This window comes from Ceratotherium simum, chromosome 24 (assembly GCF_057802395.1).
Source record: "Ceratotherium simum simum isolate JZ-2026a chromosome 24, ASM5780239v1, whole genome shotgun sequence".
In the NCBI taxonomy this organism is placed as follows: Eukaryota; Metazoa; Chordata; class Mammalia; order Perissodactyla; family Rhinocerotidae; genus Ceratotherium; species Ceratotherium simum.
This window is the reverse complement of record NC_141923.1, coordinates 41,259,437-41,283,909: the sequence shown is the minus strand read 5'-3', so window position 1 is coordinate 41,283,909 and position 24,473 is coordinate 41,259,437. Positions and strand designations below refer to the sequence as shown.

Below are 24,473 nucleotides of genomic sequence, written 5' to 3'. Positions count from 1 at the left end.
CTCTTTTTCCCCCTGCTGTCTTATATTCATTTTTTTGTTATGTATGGTTTATTGAGTACTTATTAACTGTCAGGCACTGGGAAGAGAGAAGAAGATAGGCCAAATTTCTGCCCTCATGAAGTTTATACATCCTAGTGGAGGTTACAGGACATAAACACATAAAGCAATAAATAATTTCAGATAATGCTAAGAAAGGGGTGATTAAGGGTGGTGTGGCCCTCACATATGTGGAGTTGGGTCAGATTACAACTGGAGGACTATCGACCAAAATGTTTAAATATTTAAAAGTTAGGAATCAGGCTACATCTTTGGCTCAGCCTTAGTTCCCACTCTGCGTCCTGAGTTCCCAGCAGCCTGCATCCTCAAGACCCAGAGACTAAAAGGAGCTGCTCTCTTCTCCTGGCTGACCTTTTCAGTTGCTTGTCTGATTAGTAGCGTGGATCTTTTGGGGCAGAGCAGGGATGATTGGGTGATGCCTGAACCCATCTAAAACAATATACGAACTGATCCTGTCAAGTCCCCAGGAATCTAGTACAGAGAGGTTAACCTCTCCAGCTCCTTGCTTTTCCAACTCAAGACTTCCAGGAAGTTCTAAGCTCTTTCCCAAATCATACTACCCAAGAAGAGAAAAAAGAGGGAATACAGATATCTGGGAAACCTGGCTTGCCTAGGCAGTCACTTTGGTGGATTTGAGGGTAGCCAACTTTAACTGATAAAGATTTTATAGGTAGCTACTCCTAGGATTTCTCAAGGCAAAAGCTGTGTAATTTTCTTGTTTCTCCACACATTCTGGGACACTCTCAGTTGTTTATCCTCTGGCCTGGGGGGCCTCCTTCAGCTAGCACTTTTCCCTTGTAATTCCCATTTGCTCGATTACTGAACTTTCAAAAAACTTCCTTACAAGGCTGAAAGGGAAAAAAAAGTCTTTGTTTTAGTGATTGTGTTATGCAGGGCTCTCTAAAGCCTCGGCCCCTGGCAGAGGCTTTTCTTGTCCAGGTCTACGGGTGATACTGGACTGAGAATGGAGGTGACCGTAGACCACTCTTTAAAATGGTTCTTTGACTTCTCCCTACCTCTGAGTCCTCTTAGTCCCCAACTCAATTTGTTTTAATTTGTAAATTTGTTTAATTTGTAAAACTAAACTGGTATCCCTTGGGATACCTATGTTTGAAAAGTAAGCTCCAAATGAAAATGAACATTTTTTTCCAAAAGGTTTTTTGTAAGATTTTAAGTAAGAGTGACTAATTTTCCTGCCCCCACAAAAAAAACCCCACCCAAACAAAAAACCACCGAAAACAAAAAAATGGCAAACTGTACAAGACTTGTTTCAGATTTGAAGACTAGCTAAAAGTTATGTTGTATTTTTCTCCTTACAGGTGTGAAAGTTGTGTGGATTTACTGTTTGTGAGGGGAGCTGGAAACTGTCCTGAGTGTGCCACTCCACTTAGAAAGAGCAACTTCAGGGTACAACTCTTTGAAGATCCTACTGTTGACAAGGAGGTTGAGATTCGGAAAAAAGTGCTCAAGATGTAAGTATCATTGCTTGAATGATTCAGTCCACAAAGAGGACTTTGACAGTTATTTTAATGATTGGTATCATTATTTGCTGATAGAAATGTGGACAGTTTGGCAAGTGTATAAGTATAAATTCATCTATGTATTTGTTCAACAAAAATTTATCAATTTCTTAGAGAACTCAGTAATATTAGTTATCTAACATTTGTTAGAGGAGAGTAGAACTTCTTGATTGATGGCTTCACAACTGTTTGCTATTTATTGTTTAATTAACAAATGTATATTGAGTACCTTCTATGTACAAACACTGTTATCCATATTAGGTACTAGATATGAAATGAGTGAAACAGCCATGAACTTGCCCTCATAAGGCTCACAGTAGAATAGCATAGAGATAGACAATGAAACAGGCAAATAAGGTAAATATGTGATTATAAATTGAGAAAAATGCTATGAAGCTAGTGACTGAGTGTTGGTGTGCATCAATGATGTCAGTCAGGTCAGGCCTGAGGAGGTAACATTTAGGTTGAGATTTGAAGGCTATTAGAGAAAATCATGTGTTAGCTATAATTTATTTTGATAATTATCTCTATGTGTGTGTGTACATGTATATTTATTGTTAATATTCTATCTTTTTCATTTATAATTTAGTTTTTACTCTTTATTAATAGTTTTGGGTTTCATTTTATCTGTCCTTTTGTTATAAGCCACTTTATTGTTTTTGAAGTTTAAAGAATTAATATATATGTTTTATTTGTTATTATTATTTGGTAGTATAAATTTCAACCTTGGTCATTGCAACTTTGCTGTTAGCAGCATCTTTCTAGGTACTTAACCGGTGTTACTTTGTCAATGTCCCAAGCTGCTTTTTTATTATTTGGATTACTTCTGGGAGATAGTCTTTCTTAGATTTTTCTCTTTTATTATTAACCTCTCTGGTTTTCTAATTCTTCACAGGTACATTACAATATTTACAGATTTTCCTAATCTAGCTTTCTTTAGACTATAACTGTCATGAAAAATAAGAAAATCTCTTTTGAATTAATTTTTAGCTTTCTGGAAATTAGTGAATGTATTTATAAGAATTAAACAATGTCAGATAGACCTTATTTAGCTCATTTCCCGTTCCTTCAGGGTCCTAATTTCTTTTTCTTTTCCTTAAGTCTTAGAAGGATTTTACATATTGTACCATTTTCTCCTGATTCTACTTCTTCTCTGTAGTCATAAGAATTTAAGAACAACATTCTCGGTCTAGTACAAACCTGGTGTCAAGAAAACAGTGTTTTAAGCAGTAAGCAGTCCGTTTCTATGTATCATGTAATGAATTAGGTAAGAACAAACAAACCAGTTAGATAATATTGAAAGCAAGTGATACATAATATGTTGACTTTTTTCTTCTCTTGAAGATACAATAAAAGAGAAGAAGACTTTCCTAGTCTAAGAGAATATAATGATTTCCTGGAAGAAGTGGAAGAAATTGGTATGTTTTTACTACTTGTACTTTTGGTGTGCTAGCTTGTGTGCTTTTATCTTTTAGATGCCTAGAAGAGCATCTCACATAAAAATCTCTAGCAAGTTTTATTGTGATGGCTGATGTTTACCTCATTACTTTCTGTTGCACTTGAATCATGTTTGTTAAATGAAAGGCATACTTAAGTAAAGGACATACTTAAATAATAAACATATTGTTTTAGGAAAAATATGATGAATAGAGGTACTACCACTTTATAGCTGGGAAGGAAAGCGGTACCTGTATATATCATCTGTATGTTGATAATGTATTTGAGTAAAAAAAAGGAAAGAATATCCAGATTTTTTAAATATAGGATTTCCATTAACTGGAAAATTTCCATGATGACTAAAACCATATGTCATTTATCATCATTTATGCTTCTGTGCATACAGTAGTTTGAAAACACTTTGAAGCAGTTGACCATTGAAGTGGCATTCTATTACTCAGTGTTGTTGTAGCCTCAGAGGTTAGAATAATCTTAGTGCTTTTTCTTTCTATTGTGATTAGTCAAAAAGGATGCTGTCATCAAAAGAAAGTATTAGTTTCTGTTTTCTTAAATAAGATTTTAAAGTCTAGAAGTTGTTATACATCAATTAAAAAATTGTTGTTTTTCGGAGTTGCCGTAATTATTCTTACTCAATACGGGTTTGGAAATGATACAAAAATTAGACTGTGAAAATTAGAATGAGACTAAGGGAATTAAACAATCATCTTTTTATTCTTCTCTCAAACCTGATAGCCAAGCTATACTCACATTATTTCTTATTTAAAGTATGATTATAATAAAATTGATCATTTTTTAGAAGGTTTATATATGGTAAACTTTTAGAAAATTCGAATTCCTGAGGAATGGAGTATTCTGATTCCTTTAATTTCTTTCTTAGCTGAGAAAAATCCAGAAAGTCTTTTTATTTCAACTCTTATTGAAACTCTTCTGAAATACCTAAGTTCATTTCTTCTACTCCCTCTCTGTCATAGCAAATAGCACATACAGAATGTAATTTAGGCTTTTTCTGGGGTCTTTTAGTGCCTTGGAGCCATTGCTTTTACATTCTAATTGTGTTCATTGCATTTTGTATATAATCTTAGCAACCACAAATGGCTGTGAACTTTAGCTGAAAAGATGGTAGAATTGGAAATGCCAAGGCAAAGTAGAAATGTTAGGAATATAGACTGAGAAGGTAAGCCAAAAAGAAATCTATAAGAACTGGGCGGGTATGAAGTATGTAGAAATCTGGTTATACATAGGTATTAAGTATAGGACAAGCAGTTGGATAGCAAGCAGGAGGAAACCCAGCTTACATTTATTCTAAAGGCAATATGATTAGTCAAAAATCTCTTTAGGCAATAAAAGGAAAGGAGATCAGTGATATCAACAGAGCAAGTTGAATACATGGTCACAAGTCCAAGCAGGCAGGCAGGATAATTAAAAGAAACTGATGGACAAAGAAGGTGGGGAAGTGGGGTTGTTGATTCTGGAACAAAGTTCTGGTTGAGCCATGATTTTTAAAAATATATATTTTTTGCTATGAGATGAATTAATTTGAAGATATGAACAACTGGGGACCCGTAGGTAAGACCAAGTTCATGTCCCGAATTGAGAGCTGGGATTGACAGGTAAGAGCAGGTCTGGATATTAGGTCTATACAATATATAATCCTTTCTTTACCAGGTAAGGAAACTGTGGCTCAGAGCATTTAATTTGAAAGTGATTCTGCTGTTATGTATATTCATGAAGGACTATCTTAAGTTGTAGTATGTTGATACCCTCTTAATCAGCCTCCACTTAATTGACTCATTGGAGTAACTGACATTTCCCAGTCCTTCCGTAAAATGTACTAACTGATGCCTAAAGCATAATGAATGCGTGATGAATCCTGTCAGTTAGATGTCCTCAAGTACACCACTGTACTTCTTAGTTCAGTTATATACCAAGACTTGGTTGCATTGGTAACCAACCTTCTTATGTCAGTTGTGCTTGTTATTGTTATCATGTAATTGAAGTAGTCTATAAGGTTGGGAAAAAATTGCAAAACTCTAGAAGTATTCTGCTTCTCAAGTTCTTGGTCTACTTTAAAAGAGCAGAAACTAAAAACATAGATGGCAGGTATGGTTTATACAAGAAAGAAGCAGAACTCCAATTAAAGATTAGACCTTGGCTGTAGGTCATTACATTAGAGAATGACTGTACATTTACTGTATATGTTTTAAGTTAAAATAAAGTGTTTAAGGAGTGTGTATGTGTGTTTTCCTTCTTTAACAGACTCTTCTGAGTAATCAGCCACTAATCCTGATCATGTTGGATAAAGAGCAGTTCTATGCTATTTGAAAATATTGATGAAGTTTGGGACCTAGCCTCACAGACTTAGAGTTTATTTTCTAAACTTCAGCTCAATTCAGCAAATATTAATTGTTCTAAGTGAACTGCTTTACTTGCTGGTGATATATGATCTTTGCCTTCAATCAGTTCAGACTCTAAAGGGGGAGATATTTATGTAAACTAATAAGTATAATGTGAGAGTAGTATAGGCATTTATTTATAAAGTGTTATGAGAATACAGATATAACAAAACAATTAATTCAGCATTAGAAAATAGAGGTATAGTTTGCTGAAGTTCAGAGAAGAGATCACGTTGATCTTAACAGGTGGATAGGAGTTTACCAGGTAGAAAGAGAATGGAAGAACATTGGTAGCAAAAGACGAAGTCACAGAGATACAAGCGTGTTGAACATGTTGGAGAATTAGCAAGTAATCTGTTAGAGGTAGATGGAACATGGGGAGTGACTAGAAATGAGGCTTGAAAAACAGACGGGACCTGAGTTAATGAGGGCTTTGTAAGCTAGGCTGTCAAGAGATAAGATTTTATTCTATGGCCAATAGTGAGGCAACGGGAAACTGTGGTAGCAATGTGGAATATTGACAGGAGATAATTGAGGCTGGAAAACCATTTTAAGGGGCCGTTACAGCAATTTGGATGAGAAATAACAAGGGTTTGGAGTAGATAGTTGGCGGGGTGGGGGAGGGTACGGGTAGGGGCATAGGTAAAGGGGATATTTTAGAGATAGAATATTCAAGTGAGTAATTTGATGTAGGAAGTGAGGTAGAAAGAGCAGGCAAGGATGAATTAAAATATTCTGACCTTGAGCAGTTATGTGGTGTTAATCAAGAAAATAAAAGTTGGAGAACAGGCAGTATTTTTTGTTGTTTCATTTTTTGGGGTAGAGAGTGTAAAAATGAGGGCAAGACACTTTTTAGCCCTTTTAAGTTTTGTTAGGGTGTGGCTCCTCCACTCAGTTGTGTGTCGTTCTGATTATTATGGTATAAATAAAACTTCTTTTTAAAATCTTGTTTCAGTAGCTATTTACTTTGTGTTTTATTTATGCTTTTAAAGATGATTAGTTAGATATTTGTGATATCTATATTGGCTATCTCTGCCAATTGTTAATCAAAAGTATAAAATGTTAATTTAGTGGGTACCCGCTAAGTGCCAGACTGAGCTGTACTCACATTATCTCATATACTTTTCACAACTCTCTTAGAGAGAGGCATTTTTATCCCTATTTTCCATATGGAGAAGAGGCACAGAGAGCTTAAATATTGTCCTCAAGGTAACTTTGCTAGTAAATAATGGAGTCAGATTTTGAATATAAGTTTTTCTGACTTTCAGAGCCCATGAAAGTGCTCTATAGTCTCAAAGACTAGTTAGTAGTGTGAGTCTAGTCATGGGGTGCTGATTGGAGAAACAGTGGGAGATGAGAGAAAAAAAGTAGGCTGGGGCCATATTTTGAAGGATTTTAAAGAAGTTTGAACTCAATCTTATATTTTAGAGATGCTTCGGCCTAGAGTGAGAGGAATAGAGTTGGTAGGGTGCTAAGGAGTCAGTGTTTGAGGATTTATAAATTGAGGATTGGTCATTTTGTTATATAGATTTCATTATGAATCCTTTGAACATGACAAATATAAAAATTTAAAAATATTAGAATTTTGAATAATGGGCATAAAAAATTACACTAGGAGGGGCACACATGAAGATGGACTTTCTTATAGCATTAACAATAGGCTCTTTTCTGTGGTTATAATAATCTAAACATAAAAATTCTTGTTCCTTTTGGCCCCAGGGATTATCTCAAAGGTTTGTTCTTAGTTTCATAATAAACAGATTATTCTTTTGGTTCAGGGTGTGCTTATTTTAAAAGGGTGAGAAAGTCCTAAGGGCTTTAATTATAAATTCTGGATGTCTAAAAGACTTCAAAATTGTACATTAAATAACATTAAATCTTTCAGAAAATACAATTGGTTTTTTGTTGACTTTTAATACTTGACTAAAGGCAGGTCAACATCAGAGCTAAACCAGTAACTGGATAAAGGGCCAAATGATTGTTATAGAAAATTATCTTCTATTCCTTTTTCTCCAAGGCTATTATACCAACCTGATTCATTGTGGCATGAATGAGATTTACTTTATCTAAAAAGTTTTTAAAATAGTAATTTAAAAAAAAAAGGAAGAGATTTGTATTAAGATTTGTATCTATTATATTACTATTACCTTTGCTTTCTAAATTAAAAAATGAAATAAAAGTTGGTTATTTTAGTTTCATTGGAATTTATCATAAAGTTTTTAGCAAGCTTAAAAGAAAGAAATTGTATATAAACCAATAAATTTCACTTAGAACTTAACTTTACCTATTTCTGAGTTCTATTTAATGGAAAGTTTAAATCAGTAGTGCATTGTCTAGCTTGCTGATAAACTGTGATTTTTTTCCTTAAACTGCTCTAAACATTCTAGTAGAGTGCACCATAGGATATCAATTTGATTACCTTTTCTTCTCAGTAGATTTGTACCATAAGAAACAAAGATTAATTTTTCCTGTAGTTTTGTGTCTGCTTACTTTGCCATTCTGTATAATTCAATTCTGTAATTATAAAGGTCATTTTAATTAATCTATAATTATAAAGATAATTATGAATGTTAGCGTTTGTTTATTTATTTTTCTCTCCCAAAAATTCAACAAGTATTTCTTGAGCTCTTACCAGATGAGAAGTTCCTTTTTTTTTTTTTAATAGACTTTATTTTTTAAGGCAGTTTTAGATTCACAGCAAAATTAAGTGGTAAGTACAGAGAGTTTCCATATACCCCTTGCACCACACGTGCACAGACTCCCCCACTATCAACATACCCCGCCAGAGTGGTAAATTTGTTGTAATTGATGAATCTACATTGTCATTATTGCCCAAATTTCATAGCTTGCATTAGGGTCTACTTTCGGTGTTTTATGTTCTATAGGTTTGGACAAATGTATAATGGCATGTATCCACCATTATAGTATCATACAGAATAGTTTCACCGCCCTAAAAATCCTTTGTATTCTGCCTGTTTGTCCCTCCTTCTCTCCTAACCCCTGGCAACCACTGATCTTTTTACTGTCTCCATAGTTTTGCCTTTTCCAGAGTGTCATATAGTTGGAATCATACAGCATGTAACCTTCTCAGATTGGTTTCTTTCACTTTGTAAATGCATTTAAGGTTCCTCCATATCTTTTCATGGTTTGATAGCTCATTTCTTTTAGTGCTGAATAATATTCTGTTGTCTGGATGTACCACAGTTTGTTTATCCATTCACCTACAGAAGGACATCTTGGTTGCTTCCGTGTTTTGGCAATTATGAATAAAGCTGCTATAAACCTCTGTATGCAGGTTTTTGTGTGGACATAGTTTTCAACTCCTTTGGATAAATACCAAGGAGTGCAGTTGCTGGATTGTCTGGTAAGTTTAGTTTTGTAAGAAACTCAAACTGAATGAGAGTTCCTGTTGTTCTACATCCTTGTCAGCATTTGGTGTTGTCAGTGTATTGGATTTTGGCTGTTCTAATGGGTGTATAGTGGCAATTTTTTGTTTAAGTGCTGGGAGTTATAAAGATGAATCAGACCTAGAATCTGCCCTCAGGGAACACTCTATTAGGTCAAATAGATATGTACATTGAAAATAATTATACAGGGTAGAAAGTAGATAAGTGCCACCAGAATCATATTAGGTAATGTATTGTGGGCATTCAGGGATGGAGAGATTGTACTTGCAAAGTGAGTTATAAGGAAGAGCTGGTAATTAAGCTGGGTATAGAAAGGTGGGCCATGTATGGATAGCCACAGTGTTCTGGGTTGAAGTTGGTACTAGGATGGGCCCCCTGGGAGTACTTTGATCACAGGTATGGAGATAGGAAAGTGTGGGGCCTGTACAGATGCAGAGGAATAGCCAGTCTGGGCTAGCAGTGGTTTTTAGGCATTGAGAGAAGCAATACAACTAGCATTGTAGTTGAAAGTTCAGGCTTTGCAATCAGATAGCTTAGGTTAAAATCCTAGTTATAATTTACTAGCTGTATGCCTTGGACATAGTTATGTAATATCTTTAAACCTTATCTGTACAGTGTGAATAATAGTAGTACCTAGCTCATAAGGTTATTAGGAGGATTAAGTGATGTAATTAGGTCAAATGCTGGACATAGTGCCCATCATTTGTATTTCATAGATGTTTGATGTATATGTATATTACATACACACACACACACGCGCACACGCACACGCACTCTCGCTCGCTCTCTCTGTGGAGTGTATTCTTCAATCAAAATTTTGAGAAGATCACTTCAAGGAAACAAATGAGGGAAATCCACTCTGGTTGGAATTGCTCAATCTCTTTCTCTTGCTTCTTGACAGAATGGTATGATCAAAGGAACTGGAGCAGGAAGTTTGGGGGACATTTAGAAAATGCAGAGCTGTCTAGTTTCAGGAGATGTCTATATTCAGGGGAGATAAAAGTAGTTATAGCCAGATTGTGTAGGGTTCTAAATTCTACAAGTGTTTGATTTTTTTCTAGTAAAAGGGAAGAAGCCAGAGGGGCTGAGAGAGGACTATAGGATGGTGAAGGTGGAAGGTGATTTGAGGTATGCTTCAGAAATATTAGTCTGGCAGCATTGTATATTATGGATGGGGTTAGGGTGTAGGGTAAGATGCAGAAATTCTGGAGATAGGAAGTTTAGTCAGAGATTATTATAAATTATCCAGGGAGAAATAAAATCCCAGCTTGGCGTGTTGGCAGGGTACATTGAGAATAAGGGCAGTTTTAAAGAGATTTTGGTAGTAGAGTAGGAATGCAAAGGAGAGTGGGCCAGATGAAATGAGGTGTTAAATCTTGGTGTCTTAGCATGATAGTCATATCATTAACAGATAAAGAATTTACAAGAAGGAGCAAATTAGGAGATGATTATGTGGTAGATATTCATATGTACCAAATATGGAGATAATTTCTAAAATGCGCTTTGAGATAGTATCAGCTTTTCCTGGCATTTATTTGGTTGAAAGTATGGGAAGTGATGAGATTGATCAAGGAACACAGGGGGAGAAAAAAGGGCAAAAGCCAGAATCATACAGATTACTTAGAGACCAAGAAGAGTCCGAGATGGAAACAAGAATGAGTAGTTGAAGTAGTAGGAGAAAGATCAGGAGAATATATTAATAAATTGGTCAAGAGAAGGAAGTATTTGAGGAAGAAAAAGTGATCAGCATTGTTAAGTGGGCATAGATGTTGAGGATGGTGGAGGTTGTGAAAGATTATTGGATTTGGTGGCTCAGCCGATGGCCTGTTAAGTATAAGGAGTAAGCTGTGAATGATTGGCAAAGATAGTGGAATCAGACCATATTAACTAGTGGATCACAGTTTGCCTTTCTGAGGGCCATTGCTAGTTTGGCGCCTCCTTCTCTGACTGTTTTGTGTCGGGGCCAGAGTTTGATTTATGGAGAATGCCCTGTGTTGCATCCTAGCCAGATTCCCTGATTTATGATCACTACTATTTTCTTTTCTACTTTGTGGTAAAAAATCTGGAGAAGTAGCTAGAGGGCTATTGTTTCTCATTTTCTCTCATTTCTCCCAGAGTTTTAAAATTGCATGTAATAGAATTGAGGATTACTTCCATTTTTTCTAAATATCTTTATGAGCCTGGATTTTTAACAATGATTATGGTAAATTGATGTTCTGAAGTAACTTGGCCTTTTGAGGAGATAAAAATGAAATTATGGATCAGATTGGTCTTTTGAGTATGTTTGAAGGCCTTACTTAACAAAACAGGTAACCGTATGTTGGGCCTCCAATATTACTTTTCAACTCTATAGGCCTCTATTATCTGAAAGTCTAGGAACTATTTGAGAGGGTTGTTAGTTAAAGGAAGGAGTGAGATGGGGAAGCAATCTGTAGAAACATGGAGTAGAGCCAGGTTATTTAGGGTGGATCAAACTTGTTTATAGGACAAGCAGCAGGAAGCAGTGATAAATAATCGGAGAAGGGGTGGAAGGGCTCATAATGGATGGAGAAAGATTACATGGGAAACCAAGGGACATCTGAATTGATAGGCAACAGGAGAGTCTTAATGATATGGATCCTTCTTTAGACAGGCTGATGCAAACACTGTAAGGGGTGGGGTAGAGGGGCGGTACTTTATAATAAGAATTTATATATACCAAAAGTTTTTTTTTTTTTCCTGGAGTATTATACCAACCTTTTGATTTGTAAATGTAAACTTAGAAGGGAGTAAGGCATTTATAATTCAAATTATTTTGAGTTGGAATTATAAAAAGACAGTGCTGACTCACTGAAAATTTATCACCTATCTGAACATGTCTCAGTGGCTTCTCTTATGAAATTATTTCAGTCCTAAGTTTAGGTGCCGGTTTATCCTTTATCTTCTGTGTTAAGTTTCAACTCTTATCTGTTTCATACTTTTCCAAATGTAGACTATGTGGGAAATAATTCAAGCTTATATCTAGCCATGATGGAGACCATTGGAATGTGAATAAAACCTGTTTTTGTTTGATATAAATTATACAAGTATATGATATTTTTTATTCTTTTGGATAATTTTAATGTTTCTGGAGCACAGATTCTTTTCAGTATTGATTCTGACCAGTTTAGTAGATCCCAGACTTACTCTTTTTCTTTAAAAAATTTAAGCAATATTTTATATGCTTTTAAAGTTAGAGTGAGGGCTGTAAATATAAAATCGAACGTGATTATGGCAAGCACGTTTCTTAGGTTTTCTGGGGTGATTCAGATATAGATATTCGGTGTGATGGTCTGATAGTCTTTCCTTATATTTGTCTCAGAAAACAGCTGCTGAACTAGAGTTAGTCTCTAAATAGGTAGTAGGTAAAAGGACACAAATAGAGCTGTAAGGAATGACAACCTGATGAATTAAGAAGTCACTGTGATGAATATTTGGTTTTTATTATTTATGCAAGATTTATGTTAAAACTGTATTTCATGTCATTGTTTCCTTTCTGATGCAGTTTTCAACTTGACCAACAATGTGGATTTGGACAACACCAAAAAGAAGATGGAGATATACCAAAAGGAAAACAAAGATGTCATTCAGAAAAATAAGTTAAAGCTGGTTGGTTGCTAAGTATTTTCTTCTTTTGTATTAGAAACAAATGCTTCCACATGATCTTTTAAAAAGCTGTCTTCTAAAACTGGTAATATTTGCAAAGAATTTTGCTGAAATTTAGGCCAGAAATACTAATATATGTATATAGGCATATAGGTAGGAGGCACATGTTACTGTAGCAAAATCAACTTTGTTGGCATTATTAAAATGTGCTCTATAGAGGAAAAAGAATTGTATGCATGCAGAGATTTAATTGTCTAACTTACACAATTTAGCTATCATTTCTTTTTTTTTTTAATTTCTTTTTTGTTTTGTGAGGAAGATCAGCACTGAGCTGACATCCATGCTAATCCTCCTCTTTTTGCTGAGGAAGACTGGCCCTGGGCTAACATCTGTGCCCATCTTCCTCTACTTTATATGGGACACTGCCACAGCATGGCCTGACAAGCGGTGCATTGGTCCGCGCCCGGGATCTGAACCAGGGCCGCCAGCAACGGGGTGCACGCACTTAACCACTATGCCACGGGGCTGGCCCCCAGCTATCATTTCTTTAGTACAACATGGCTTTCTAGTTTTGGGGGAAAGCAGACGTAACCATTTTTGAGGTACTTTACCAGGAATTTGTAATCATTGGTAAAAATCATACAAGTATATTTGGATCACATAGCTTGTATTTTCATCTTGTGTTTAGAAGGACTTCCTCCTTATAGTCTTAGAGTGTTTCATTTAGGCACTTCTTTCCTGCCATAAAGCTGTCAAGGAATTGACACTACATTCTCATTCTATTCATACCCCGCCTGGCTTCCTTAGAAAAGTGTCTCATTTCTGAGAGCATCAGTGTGCCATAAATTACTCTCTTTGCCCAGTAGCCTTCCCTGAGTACATCAGAAAATACATGCAAAATAGGTATGCCTAGGTAACTTGTTGCATTAGCCCTATTAAACTCAATAAGGGAAGGTTGTTCCTTTCAAGTGAGTGCGTTTTTCATTCATAGTTTTAAGCTAGGAAATAATACTGAGCTGCAATGAAAGAATAATCTAATTTTAGGCTGGTTATATTATTTTAAAGTAGGAATTTCTGATTATCTGAAAACTTTATAATGATAGATTACTGAATAAAACAAATACTTTATTTCATTCCTGTTACAATGAGATGATTTGGACTGCTTTTATTCTTTATATTAATGTTGAACACCTGGATATGTTATAACTAAGTATTTTGGTCACTAATTCATTATCATTTATTAATTGATCATTCTGTGCAGAGCATTATACCTGTTGGTGATACTTACCTGCATATTTGGTGTTGGCATAAACATACAGACATAGGACACATTTTTAAGATGGTGCTAGTTAACATATATCAGTAACTGTGGTATTGGGTACAGCCCTCAAATGGTCCATGGAGAATGGATTAACTTACATGGCTGATGTCTTTTTACTAACCTGAGTTAGCAACTTGCCTTTAATGTCTCTGTGAATGTTGAAGTCTCACTGTTCCAAAAAACATCAGAATTGTATCAAAGAAAAAAAGAGAAAAGCAATCTTTTAGATGATTATCACACATCAAATGACCCATTTCTGACATAGAGAAACTGTTACTGAGGTGTCTACTGAGGAGATCTTATTTGTTTCATGGAGTTGGCACCTAACATCTATCAGTAAGTCATGGAGAAACTGAATAAAGGTGATCTAATCTTGAAAAAGAGTCTCAGTGAAGATTAGCTTAATTTTTGTTTTCAGTTTTCTGGATTCTCATGAGCAGCAGATTGCTGTGTAGAATGTCTCTCAATTTAGAAAAAAAAATTCAGTCCAATAAACATTGGTTGAACATCTGCTACATAAGCATATGATATACAAAGATGAATAAGAACCCTGTTTCTCTAGGGACCAGATAATTTCAGTACAATGTCATAAACACATGGAAAGTACTATGTGCTTATTACTATGGGAGTACAGAGGAGAGATACCTAATCCATCCTAGGAAGATTGGGAAAGGCATTTTAGGCAAGATAATGCCTAAATGGAGCCTTGAAGGACAAGTAGAAGTTACCAAGGTGAAGACTGGACAGAGATGGGGGTTGGGAGGCTGCACACGAACATTCTAGGCAGAAGAAAATCATGAGCAAAGACAAGAAGGCATGGATAGTCATGGAAGGTTGTGAGAGTTGTAAGTAGTTCTATATTGCCAAAGTTCAATAGAGAGAGTTGAAAAATTGGAGAAGTAGAAAAGGCCTAGGGTGACCTTATGTATTGTGAAAAGTAGTTTGGGCTTATATAGACCAGTTTTTTTTTTCTTTTCAATTGAGGTAACATTGGTTTAAAACATTATGTAAATTTCAGGTGTATATCATTATATTTTTACTTCGGTGTGGACTACACTGTGTTCACCTTCAAAAGTCTAGTTGCCATCCATCACCATACACATGTGCCCCTTTACCACTTTTGTCCTCACCCCACCCTCCTTCCCCTCTGGCAACCACCAATCTGTTCTCTGTATGTATGTGTTTGTTTATCTTCCACGTATGAGTGAAATCATATGGTATTTTAGACCAGCTGTTTTTATGTTTTAGCAGGTAAATTCTACCTTCAAGTGAAAGCTTGCTCATAATACTTTGGTTGAAGTGATAATGGGAGGAGAGATAGGCTGGATTCTCACCTGATCAGTCTCTTCTGTAGTGTACCTTAAGGCATCTTATTAGGAATTCTCAGGATTCCTTAGAATAATGTTATAAAAACCTGGCTGTTGATGATTGTCATTGAAGGGTTTTAAGCAAGGTGATAATAAGGTATTATGCTTATTAGACTAATGGGAGGTTATTGCAGTCATGTAGGTGAGTTCAGAGGTGACTTAAACAAGGAATGGAGCTGTAGGGATGAATTAGGGAAATATTTTGAGTTTAAAATAGCAAGTCCTGCTGATGGATTAGAAATGGGAATTGATAGGGCCGGCCTGGTGGCGCAGCGGTTAAGTGCGCGCACTCCGCTGTGGTGGCCCCCGGTTCTTAGGTTCGGATCCTGGGCGCGCACAGATGCACCACTTGTCAAGCCATGCTGGCAGCATCCCATATAAAGTGGAGGAAAATGGGCATGGATGTTAGCCCAGGGCCAAACTTCCTCGGCAAGAAGAGGAGGATTGGCGTTGAATGTTAGCTCAGGGCTGGTCTTCCTCACACACACACGAAAAAGAAATGGGATTCGAAGGCAAGGGAAGTTGATTGGGTCAGGTAATGCTGTTAGGAAGAACACAGAGACATTTAGTCTTTTAACCAGCTTCTCTTCTCTCAGTCCAGTACCTTCTTCATTGTTCCCTCAATGTTTGATTTTTAATGATGGTTATTTTCCCAGTTATTCAGTCAGCTAGCTAGCCAATCAATATTTACTGAGGCCTGCTGTGTACAAAATACTCCTATATTCTATTTCATTGAGAACGTTGAGGCTACCAGTTCCTCACTGCCAAAGCCAATAGACTCTTTATTGTCTGAATCTCATTTGGCTTGTAGGAGTGTTTAGTGCAGGTTTCTCTCTTGATGTTGAAACTTCCTTAACTTTTGTGGGGCCACTCCATTCTCCTCCTCATCCTGCTGCTCTCTCCTTCCTCTTTCATCCTCTTAAGAGGTATATCTTTCTTTCCTGTCTTTTAAGTACAGGTTCCTCTCAGTGCTTCTCTTTATGACTTACCTCTTTACGCTGATTACTTTCAAATATTTCTACAGCCCATTGTTTTTCTCCTGAGCTCCTAGAATTATATTATACAATATATCCATATATCTATAAGGTAGATATATTATATATCTATTAATACATTTTTTCTGGATGTATTATAGGCACTTGTAATTCAGCATTCCAGGACTAACTTTTAAATCTTCACTGTCACACCTGTTTCTCCTATGTTCTTTCTCTAAGTGTTCAAGCCTTATCTGGACAGTCTTGATGTACTGTTGATAGCCTCTCCTTATCATTTTTCAAACTTGGTTCCTCCTCTAATTCTATTATTACCTTATTTAGGGCTCTCATCATTTCTTATCTGGGTTGTTGAAATATTCTTCTAACTAGTCGTCTTGTTTTCAGTCTTAAACCACATGATCTGTATACTTCACTGCGTCTAGTCATCTTTCTAAACTCATCCCTCAAATTTTCTTAATGTCTTCCCAGTTGCCTTAGTGTGGCACAGATTCCCTTAGTATGTTATGATAGACCCTCCATGATCTGCCCTCTGCTTGCCTGTTCAGTTTTATCTAGAGCTCCCCCCCCAATACATCATGACTTGGTCATACCAAGCATTCCAGCTTGATTCATGTCTTTGTACCTTTGTTTTCTCTGCTTAAATGGCTGTTACACTCTCCAAAGGGGATAAATACCTACTGTTTGAAGTCTTAGCTCAACTCCATCTTGTAGTTTCCTAGGGCTGGCTTATAACAACAGAAATTTATTCTCTTACAGTTCTGGAGGCTAGAAGTCGGAAATCTGAAATCAAGGTGTCCTCAGGGCCATGCTGTCTGTGAAAGCTCTAGGGAAGAATCTTTCCTTGCTTTTTCTGTTTTCTGATGGTTGCCGGCAACCTTTGGCACCACTCCGATTTCTGCCTCTGTCTTCACATGGCCTTCTCCCCTGTGTGTCTGTGTCTAAATTTCCAGTATGACCTCATCTTAACTTGATTACATCTGCAAAGACCCTATTTCCAGATAAGGTCACATTTACACGTACCAGGGATTAAGACTTCAACGTATATTTTTGGGGTATACATTCAACCCTGCAACACTCTGTATGAAGTCTTTTCTGACTCTACCTGCCCTCCATCATTGCAAGGAGAATTTACCACTCTATCAGTTCTGTCTCCGCTGTACTCTCTGTATACCTCTCTCACACTTGTCATACTTAATTGCTTATATGTCACTGTTTTAGGCTCATCCTTTTCTGCTTATGGGCCTCCAATCAAGTAGTTCACTTTTCCACCCTCATATCTCAGCCCATAAGTTTTGACATTTATTCTTACTAATCATTTTGGATCAAGTTTGAATTCTCTTCTCCACTGGGGGCCTGAGTCGGAGTATCAACCTCAGTAATAGAAGAGGAAAAGTTTGTAAACTTATAGGTAGAGATGCTAATAGGACTTAGCAACTAATTTAATTTAAGGGGAATGAGGAGGGGAGAGGGAGTAAACAAGGATGACTTTGAGGTTTCAGCTTGAGTTAATTGAGATGTAGGTATAGGTTAGCAGAAATAAGGAATATAAAAGGATGATCAGCTTTGGGAGACGAGATGCTAAACTTAATTTGGATATACTGAGTTTGAATTGTAAGTGAAACATTTTTGTATGAGAACTTGGGTTTTTGGGGGGTTTATCTAATGTGTGAGTTGAAAAAAATCTAACAGAGGGTTTTAAATATTATTTTATGGAAAAAATATACTTTTCTCTGAGGTATCTGTTCATTCATACATTATGCTAGTGATCCTCAAACCTATTATACTCTCTCCCCCATTCTGTATTCACCTTGAAGTGCCATAAATTCTCAATGTTCTGTTGAATTAAAAAAAAAAAGTACTACAACATTTTCAAGGGCAAGAGTCAAGATTTTAAAATAAAGCCATTCAGGTTTTACTCTATTACTCATTCGTAAGACTTAAAGAGCAAAGATTAGATATAATATTGCTTTTACGTATGAGTTAGAGTTGGAATAAATTTCAGAGCCTGAAAGCATTTAATATTTCTGAGGAACTTCATAAAAGGGGAATGAGTAGACCTGTAGTTCATTGTATCTGTTATTAGCTTTGAATTTTAAATTTTTCAGTCCACAAAGAGGACTCTTGAAATTTAAATGCTTGTGTTAGAAAATAACTTCAGTTTTTCAAAACTTACCTTAAATAAATGCTATTTGGAACTCTAACGTCATCAAACTTATTTTAGCTTGGGAAAAAGAAGCTAAGTACTGTGATAACTTCTCATCATCTTATATGTTCTGGAAATTGTTTCTGTTAAATAAGGCAGTCTTTTAAATGGAGTATTTCAATCAATAGTTCTGTGTAGAGATTGTCTGTTTGTTGTTATTGTTGGGTTTTTAATTCTGTTTTCCTTATTAAACCGCCTAAAAGGAATGACTAGAAACTTTCTGTAGTAATTATAAATAAATAAACCCATTATTGAGCACAGTTTCTACAGCTCTACAGCTGGGCTCAGTGTACTTTCTTTAGCTATTTAGTGCTAGATGTCTTTCTCTTCAATAGTAGCATGTCCACATGGTATAATATGGATTCTAGTTCCTTCAAAGTGGAATTGCTGCACTATTAAACAGTAAGTGACTAGTGTGTTTTATGCTTCCAAAAAGAAAGTATCGGAATGTGAGATAGGGTTGATTTTGTTTACTAAGTTTATTCCATGCCATATATAAATGTTTCCATTTTAGACTCGGGAACAGGAGGAATTGGAAGAAGCTTTGGAGATAGAAAGACAGGAAAGTGAACAAAGAAGACTATTTATACAAAAAGAAGAACAACTGCAGCAGATTCTGAAAAGGAAGAATAAGCAGGCTTTTTTAGATGAACTGGTACGTATTAATGCTAATTGTGATTAAAAAATCGTTAGTTTTCAGGGTTTACCTTTCCTATTTATTATGCTGGATAGTAACATTTAAATGGCATTTCTATAGTTTGTGCTGGTGTATTCAACTTCTATTCCTTTATTTTTTAAAGAACTCATGTCAATATACATTTTCTTTTCAGACGAGAGAGTAATATTATAACTGACATAAGCCAGTGTACTATTAATAGATTGTTTATATGTTTCTAGGCTTATTGAAAACACATTGTTTTCAAAGCATTTTTCTCCTGATTAATACTGATTTTCTAATAACTAGCTCATTTTCAAGTGTTTCAGCTCCATGCTGAAGTTTATAGTGACTCTGGTTACTCTGTGAGAACTGTGTTCCATATTTTTGCATGAAAAAGAATATATCTGAAAGAAATGGCAGTGTTTTGCAAGTTATTGGTGTTTTCCAGCAATTAGCTCCCCAAGCAGTCAACACTGTTAGAAAACAGCAGTAATAATAACTAAGGTTTATGAAATGTTTCATAGATTTGACAGTATATTATTTGATGCTCATAACCCGGTGTGATATTGATGAACTCACAACTAGAAAATTGTCCTCTTCAGGAAAGTCTTTTTGCATTCTTCCCTTTCCCTTCCTGATCACATAACTGATTTCCATGTGGTGTTAACACACTACTTCTTGATCTAGTTGGTATGCTGTAATATATTATTCTATGATCAGGTAAATATGTCTCTATTTTTCTACTGTGCTTTTGCCCAAAAGCCAGCTAACCAGGAAGAAAAAGAGAAAGCAAGATTACTTAAATTAGAAGTAGGTGAAAAAGAAGTAGGTGACAAAGTAAAGGAAAAGTAAGGGTAAGGGCATTAATGAGGTTTAGATAGAAAATGCTTATCATACACCCTGTCTGCTTTGTATGAGTGAAAAGTAAATTTGGTTCTAAAAATGAGGACAGCGGCATATAAAATAGAACATCGTGTTTTCCTTAGCAACTTCCATTAATTTTTCTTGAAACTGTTCAGTGGCAGTTATGACTTTAACAGTTGAAATGACACGTGTTGTGTTTTATATTTTTTGTAGGCATATATTTTGTGAGAAATTAAAAACCTTAAAGGATGAATTAGTAAATATTGATGTTATAATTATTTTATTAAATGTTCTTTTTCTTATCATTTTATACAAAGAGGAACACATTTTTCTTTAGTAATGCTTCTCCTCCATACAATTAATTAATTCCAAATATAGAACTTAGATATAAAATGAAACATTTATGATGAAACTTTTTAACTTAAGATGAAAACATTTTAAAAATGTTCCATATAATACAAAGAATTTTTAGATTTTATTTTGCGGTTAGCTAGCTTTGCATAGTAATTATTCTTGCATATTCTTTTAGTCCTCAAAATACTAAGTTTTGCTGCCTCATTGAGCTGCTCTTGGCATGAAGCTCCCCTTTAATTCAGTGGGGCATGAAGTAAGATGTGAAACTGCCAGTGTTGTACATCGTGTATAACCTGGAGTTAGTATTGGTTTTTGTGAGACTGCCCCCCCTTCCTGTTTTCTTCACCTGCAAGTCATTACTGCACATACTTTGGTCACTGTTTAGATCGTAACATGGTGGTTAAATAATCCTTAGCAATTTACTGTATTCATTAGAACAATTAATTATAGCAGATTGGTTTAGAATACCAATGCAGTTTCAATTTATGGTCTCCATTTTAAAATTTATTTTTAAAAATTCTTTGTTGCTTTAGTTTTTGAATATTTGTTAAAAATTTTTTTTGTTAAAATGTTAACATAAACATTTAGTCCTTCTTGACTAATTGAAAAAATTCGTAAATTTCCTTTTATTCTCTAGAATACTTATTAAGTAGGTAAAAGAATACATTGTATTTCTTTTTCTATGTATGTTCATGTGTTTGATTTTATAAAAAAGATAGCATTGGCATTTGTAAATATGTTTAGAAGCTTAAATCTTAGAATTATTTTCTGGATCTAATTTAGGCAACAAGTACTTCTTATTAGAATTTTTTTCTCCTGTTTTTGGGTTTGGTCCTTGTGCTAAAAGTCACTTTTTAACCTTTTAAAAAGTATTGGCATTACATTATACTGTATGAGACAGGATTTTAATGTTATGGTCTTAATGTTTATGACTTAGAATTTACCCTAATGTTGCCTAAAACGTCTATTTATTTAATCCTAACTGTAAATTAATTTTTTAGAAGTTTGGAAAAAGATTTTTAAACAGGTCTTGACTTATTAAATCTTTTTATATTCCCGTTTGAAAATTCTCTTCAGCTTATGTCTTAAATTTTGTATGGGCTAATATTGTTGTCAAACGCAGTAGCTGATTTTTATTAGAAATATTGTTTGCCAGATGGCTTGCTTAAAATCACTTAAAATAATCTTTTAAAAATGGTCATTATAAAGATTTTAATGAGTATTACAGGCACTCTTATTAAAATTTCTTTAAATATTAAACAGTGTACCTTCAGGCAATTAATGTAGGTTAGTTAGCCTTTCAAGGTTAAATGGAAAGCTAAGAAGACTGAAATAACTTGAAAGGCTGAATCTGCATTTTATGTATTCCCGAGAGCATGTATGTTTCCCATGGTTTATTTTACTCTCTAGATTTTTTATTGTTGTTAGAGCTCCTGCTTAGTTCTAGTTTAACATTTACAAAGATTTTCAGGCTCCAAAGTTTTGAGTGCTAAAGTGGAATAACGCAGATTTGAAATAAATTGTATGATTTAGTATCACAATTAGTTTTAGATTCCTACAATGTTTGTTTTTATTAAATTTCAGCTGTTTTACCAAGACATTTTAATATTCAGGTCCTTTTATGTGAAAGTGAAACCAGGATTAAAACAACCCAAAGTATTGATTAGCAACCTTTTTTGAAGTGAACACATTGTCTCGCTTTTATATAAGACCTTTTACTTTTTAGAATAAATACGAGGTATGGAAGAGCGTGTGAATTCACTTAGAGTATAAATTGGGAAGCAATGCTTTAACTTTTTAGCCAAGGAAATTTATTTTTCTGTTAGTCTTTACATATGCAAAGATAGTAATAGCTTTTAAAAGATATTTTGGGCCATAGCCCATTTAAAATATCCTTTAATTTTATATTTTATTATAAAATTCTTAATGGCAATCTAGAATAGCTGCAGGAATTCACAGAAATTCTGTTGCTAATGCATTAGTAAAGCTTTGTGTAGAATATGAAAGGTATTCAAGTATATTCTTATAGTATATTTTGTTCATTCTCCTTCATTATTGCTAAAGCCAAGTCACAAGAATTTTGCTCCTTAATAAGGTTGTATTTTTTTAAATAAAGTTTGTGTTCTTCCATTTACTCTTAAAAGTTTTAATCTTTCTAACATTGCTCTTGCAATGCACTTCTATTACAAAGTTTTGAAGTACAGATTTGTTCTAGGACAGTTCTGTTGAAATAAATTGCTTGTTATTTGAATGACTTCTATACTATAACCTTAAAACAATTCCTTTAAATATATTAATTAGCCACTTTTGTGCCTAAAAAATATTAATAAGTTATTAGATTTGGAAAGAAAATTAGATTCTGCTATATGTTTACTTTCATATTGTGAAATGTTAATATAGGGGCCGGCCTGGTGGTGCAGTGGTTAAGTGCGTGCACTCTGCTTCGGCAGCCCAGGGTTTGAAAGTTCAGATCCAGGGCGCACACTGACGCGCTGCTTGTCAAGCCATGCTGTGGCGGCGTCCCACATAAAGTAGAGGAACATGGGCATAGATGTTAGCCCAGGGCCAATCTTCCTCAGCAAAAAGAGGGGGATTGGCATTGGATGTTAGCTCAGGGCTGGTCTTCCTCACCAAAAAAAAAAAAGAAATGTTAATATAGTCTTTTCAGGATTAAATTCTGGGTAGTTACTATTTTAAAAATCAGTAGGCCATTTGAAGAATATGTTTGTTTTCATAGATAACCTTGGTATAGGAGATAGAAATGTGTACCTTAGTATTTGTTTCTAGATATAGAAAGTACTGTGTGTGTGTGTGTGTGTTTGTGTGTGTGTGTGTGTATGTGTGTATGAACTCCTTCTCTCCTGGCCTCCCTCTGCATATGTTTCTATGTTCTTATTTAACTGACAACTCAGAAAGGAAGAAGTCTGGTTATCATTTAGTTTAGACCTTAGCTTCACTGCACTTGAAACATGTAAGAAGACTTCATATTAAATAGGATTAAATAACAATTGTCTACATATAAGAACTAGTAATTTGTTTGTGTTATTAATATGTGTGTGTGCAGATTTGGGTAAATAGTGGCCCTGATTTAGTATTAGTATAAGACATTAAAAATGTTTACTATCATTTTGTTAATTAAAAAAATTTAGACTTAATTTCTAAAGATAAGTAAAGGAGAAAATAAATATACTTTTAGTTGTACTTAACAATCATTCCATTGTGCAAAACAGAACAAGAATCATTTCCAAACGGCCTCAGGTGAAATCTAATGGGAAACAATTTCAAACTGTTCTGAAACTGGTAAAAAGAATGTGTCTTAGATAAACATCTGATCTAAGTTATAGTACTTTGTACTACTCTTTTTGTGATTAGCTTCTTATTTTTTTATTTTAATAAATGTGGTTGGCTTTACTAGATGAAATAAGACCTTATTATATTGTCTTTATTGTGGATTTTATAAAAATACTTTTTTGCAAGTTATTTTGATTTATGAGTCAAAAACAGCCTTTTCTTATTATGGAATGTTAAAATTTTTTGTAACGTGTTCTCCATAAAGTGAATATTTAAGTTGACATCAAATGCCTATGGAAATGCATAATTTAAAATAAAAGCCTTGTTGCTCTTTAATTTTTCCTTTTTAACTTTCATTTTGCACTTTAACTTTTCTTATAGGAGAGTTCTGATCTCCCTGTTGCTCTCCTTTTGGCCCAGCATAAAGACAGATCTACCCAATTGGAAATGCCACTTGAGAAAACTAAACCTGTAAAACCAGTGACGTTTTCCACAGGTATCAAAATGGTAAGCTGTATTTTAATTACTTGTTTGAAAGATATATTTCAAGGATTATGTTTCTTATTTTTATATTGATTTCTAGAGAGGAACTGAAAGGTTTGGATGTTTAAGAACAGTGTCTGATCTAGGCTAGATGTCTAGAAATATGACTTTGCATACGGTAAGAGGAAAGTGAAGAGTAATAAATAATTTCCAAAATACACAACACAATTTTGTTGTATATGATATTGAGTTGGTATGTGTTTTCTTATTCTACATAAATTTTTAAGCTTGTAGTATAGGAAAAAAATGTTGCTTAAAAGAAAATGCAGACCTCCAGTTTCTGGTATGGCATGTAAGAAGGTTGGAATTTGCTACTCCATCCTAACAACAAGTAAAAAGCTGAACACACTGAAAAATCAACAACTTTTCTTAGATCCATAAGTGAAGCGAGGTCACAAGGCAAACCACTGCCCTTGAA

At 34.8% G+C, this 24,473-nt stretch overlaps 1 protein-coding gene across 2 annotated transcripts in view; it reads left to right on the top strand.

The window, feature by feature from the left end:
- MNAT1 (MNAT1 component of CDK activating kinase) overlaps positions 1-24,473 on the top strand; it is a 179,457-nt gene that overhangs the window by 46,918 nt on the left and 108,066 nt on the right. For both annotated transcript variants that reach the window (XM_087448411.1, XM_004426216.2), the window contains exons 2-6: positions 1,377-1,529; positions 2,922-2,995; positions 12,359-12,462; positions 18,860-19,000; positions 23,894-24,019. In XM_087448411.1, coding sequence (XP_087304537.1) covers positions 1,377-1,529; positions 2,922-2,995; positions 12,359-12,462; positions 18,860-19,000; positions 23,894-24,019 — 598 coding nt within the window. The remainder of the gene's footprint in view (positions 1-1,376; positions 1,530-2,921; positions 2,996-12,358; positions 12,463-18,859; positions 19,001-23,893; positions 24,020-24,473) is intronic.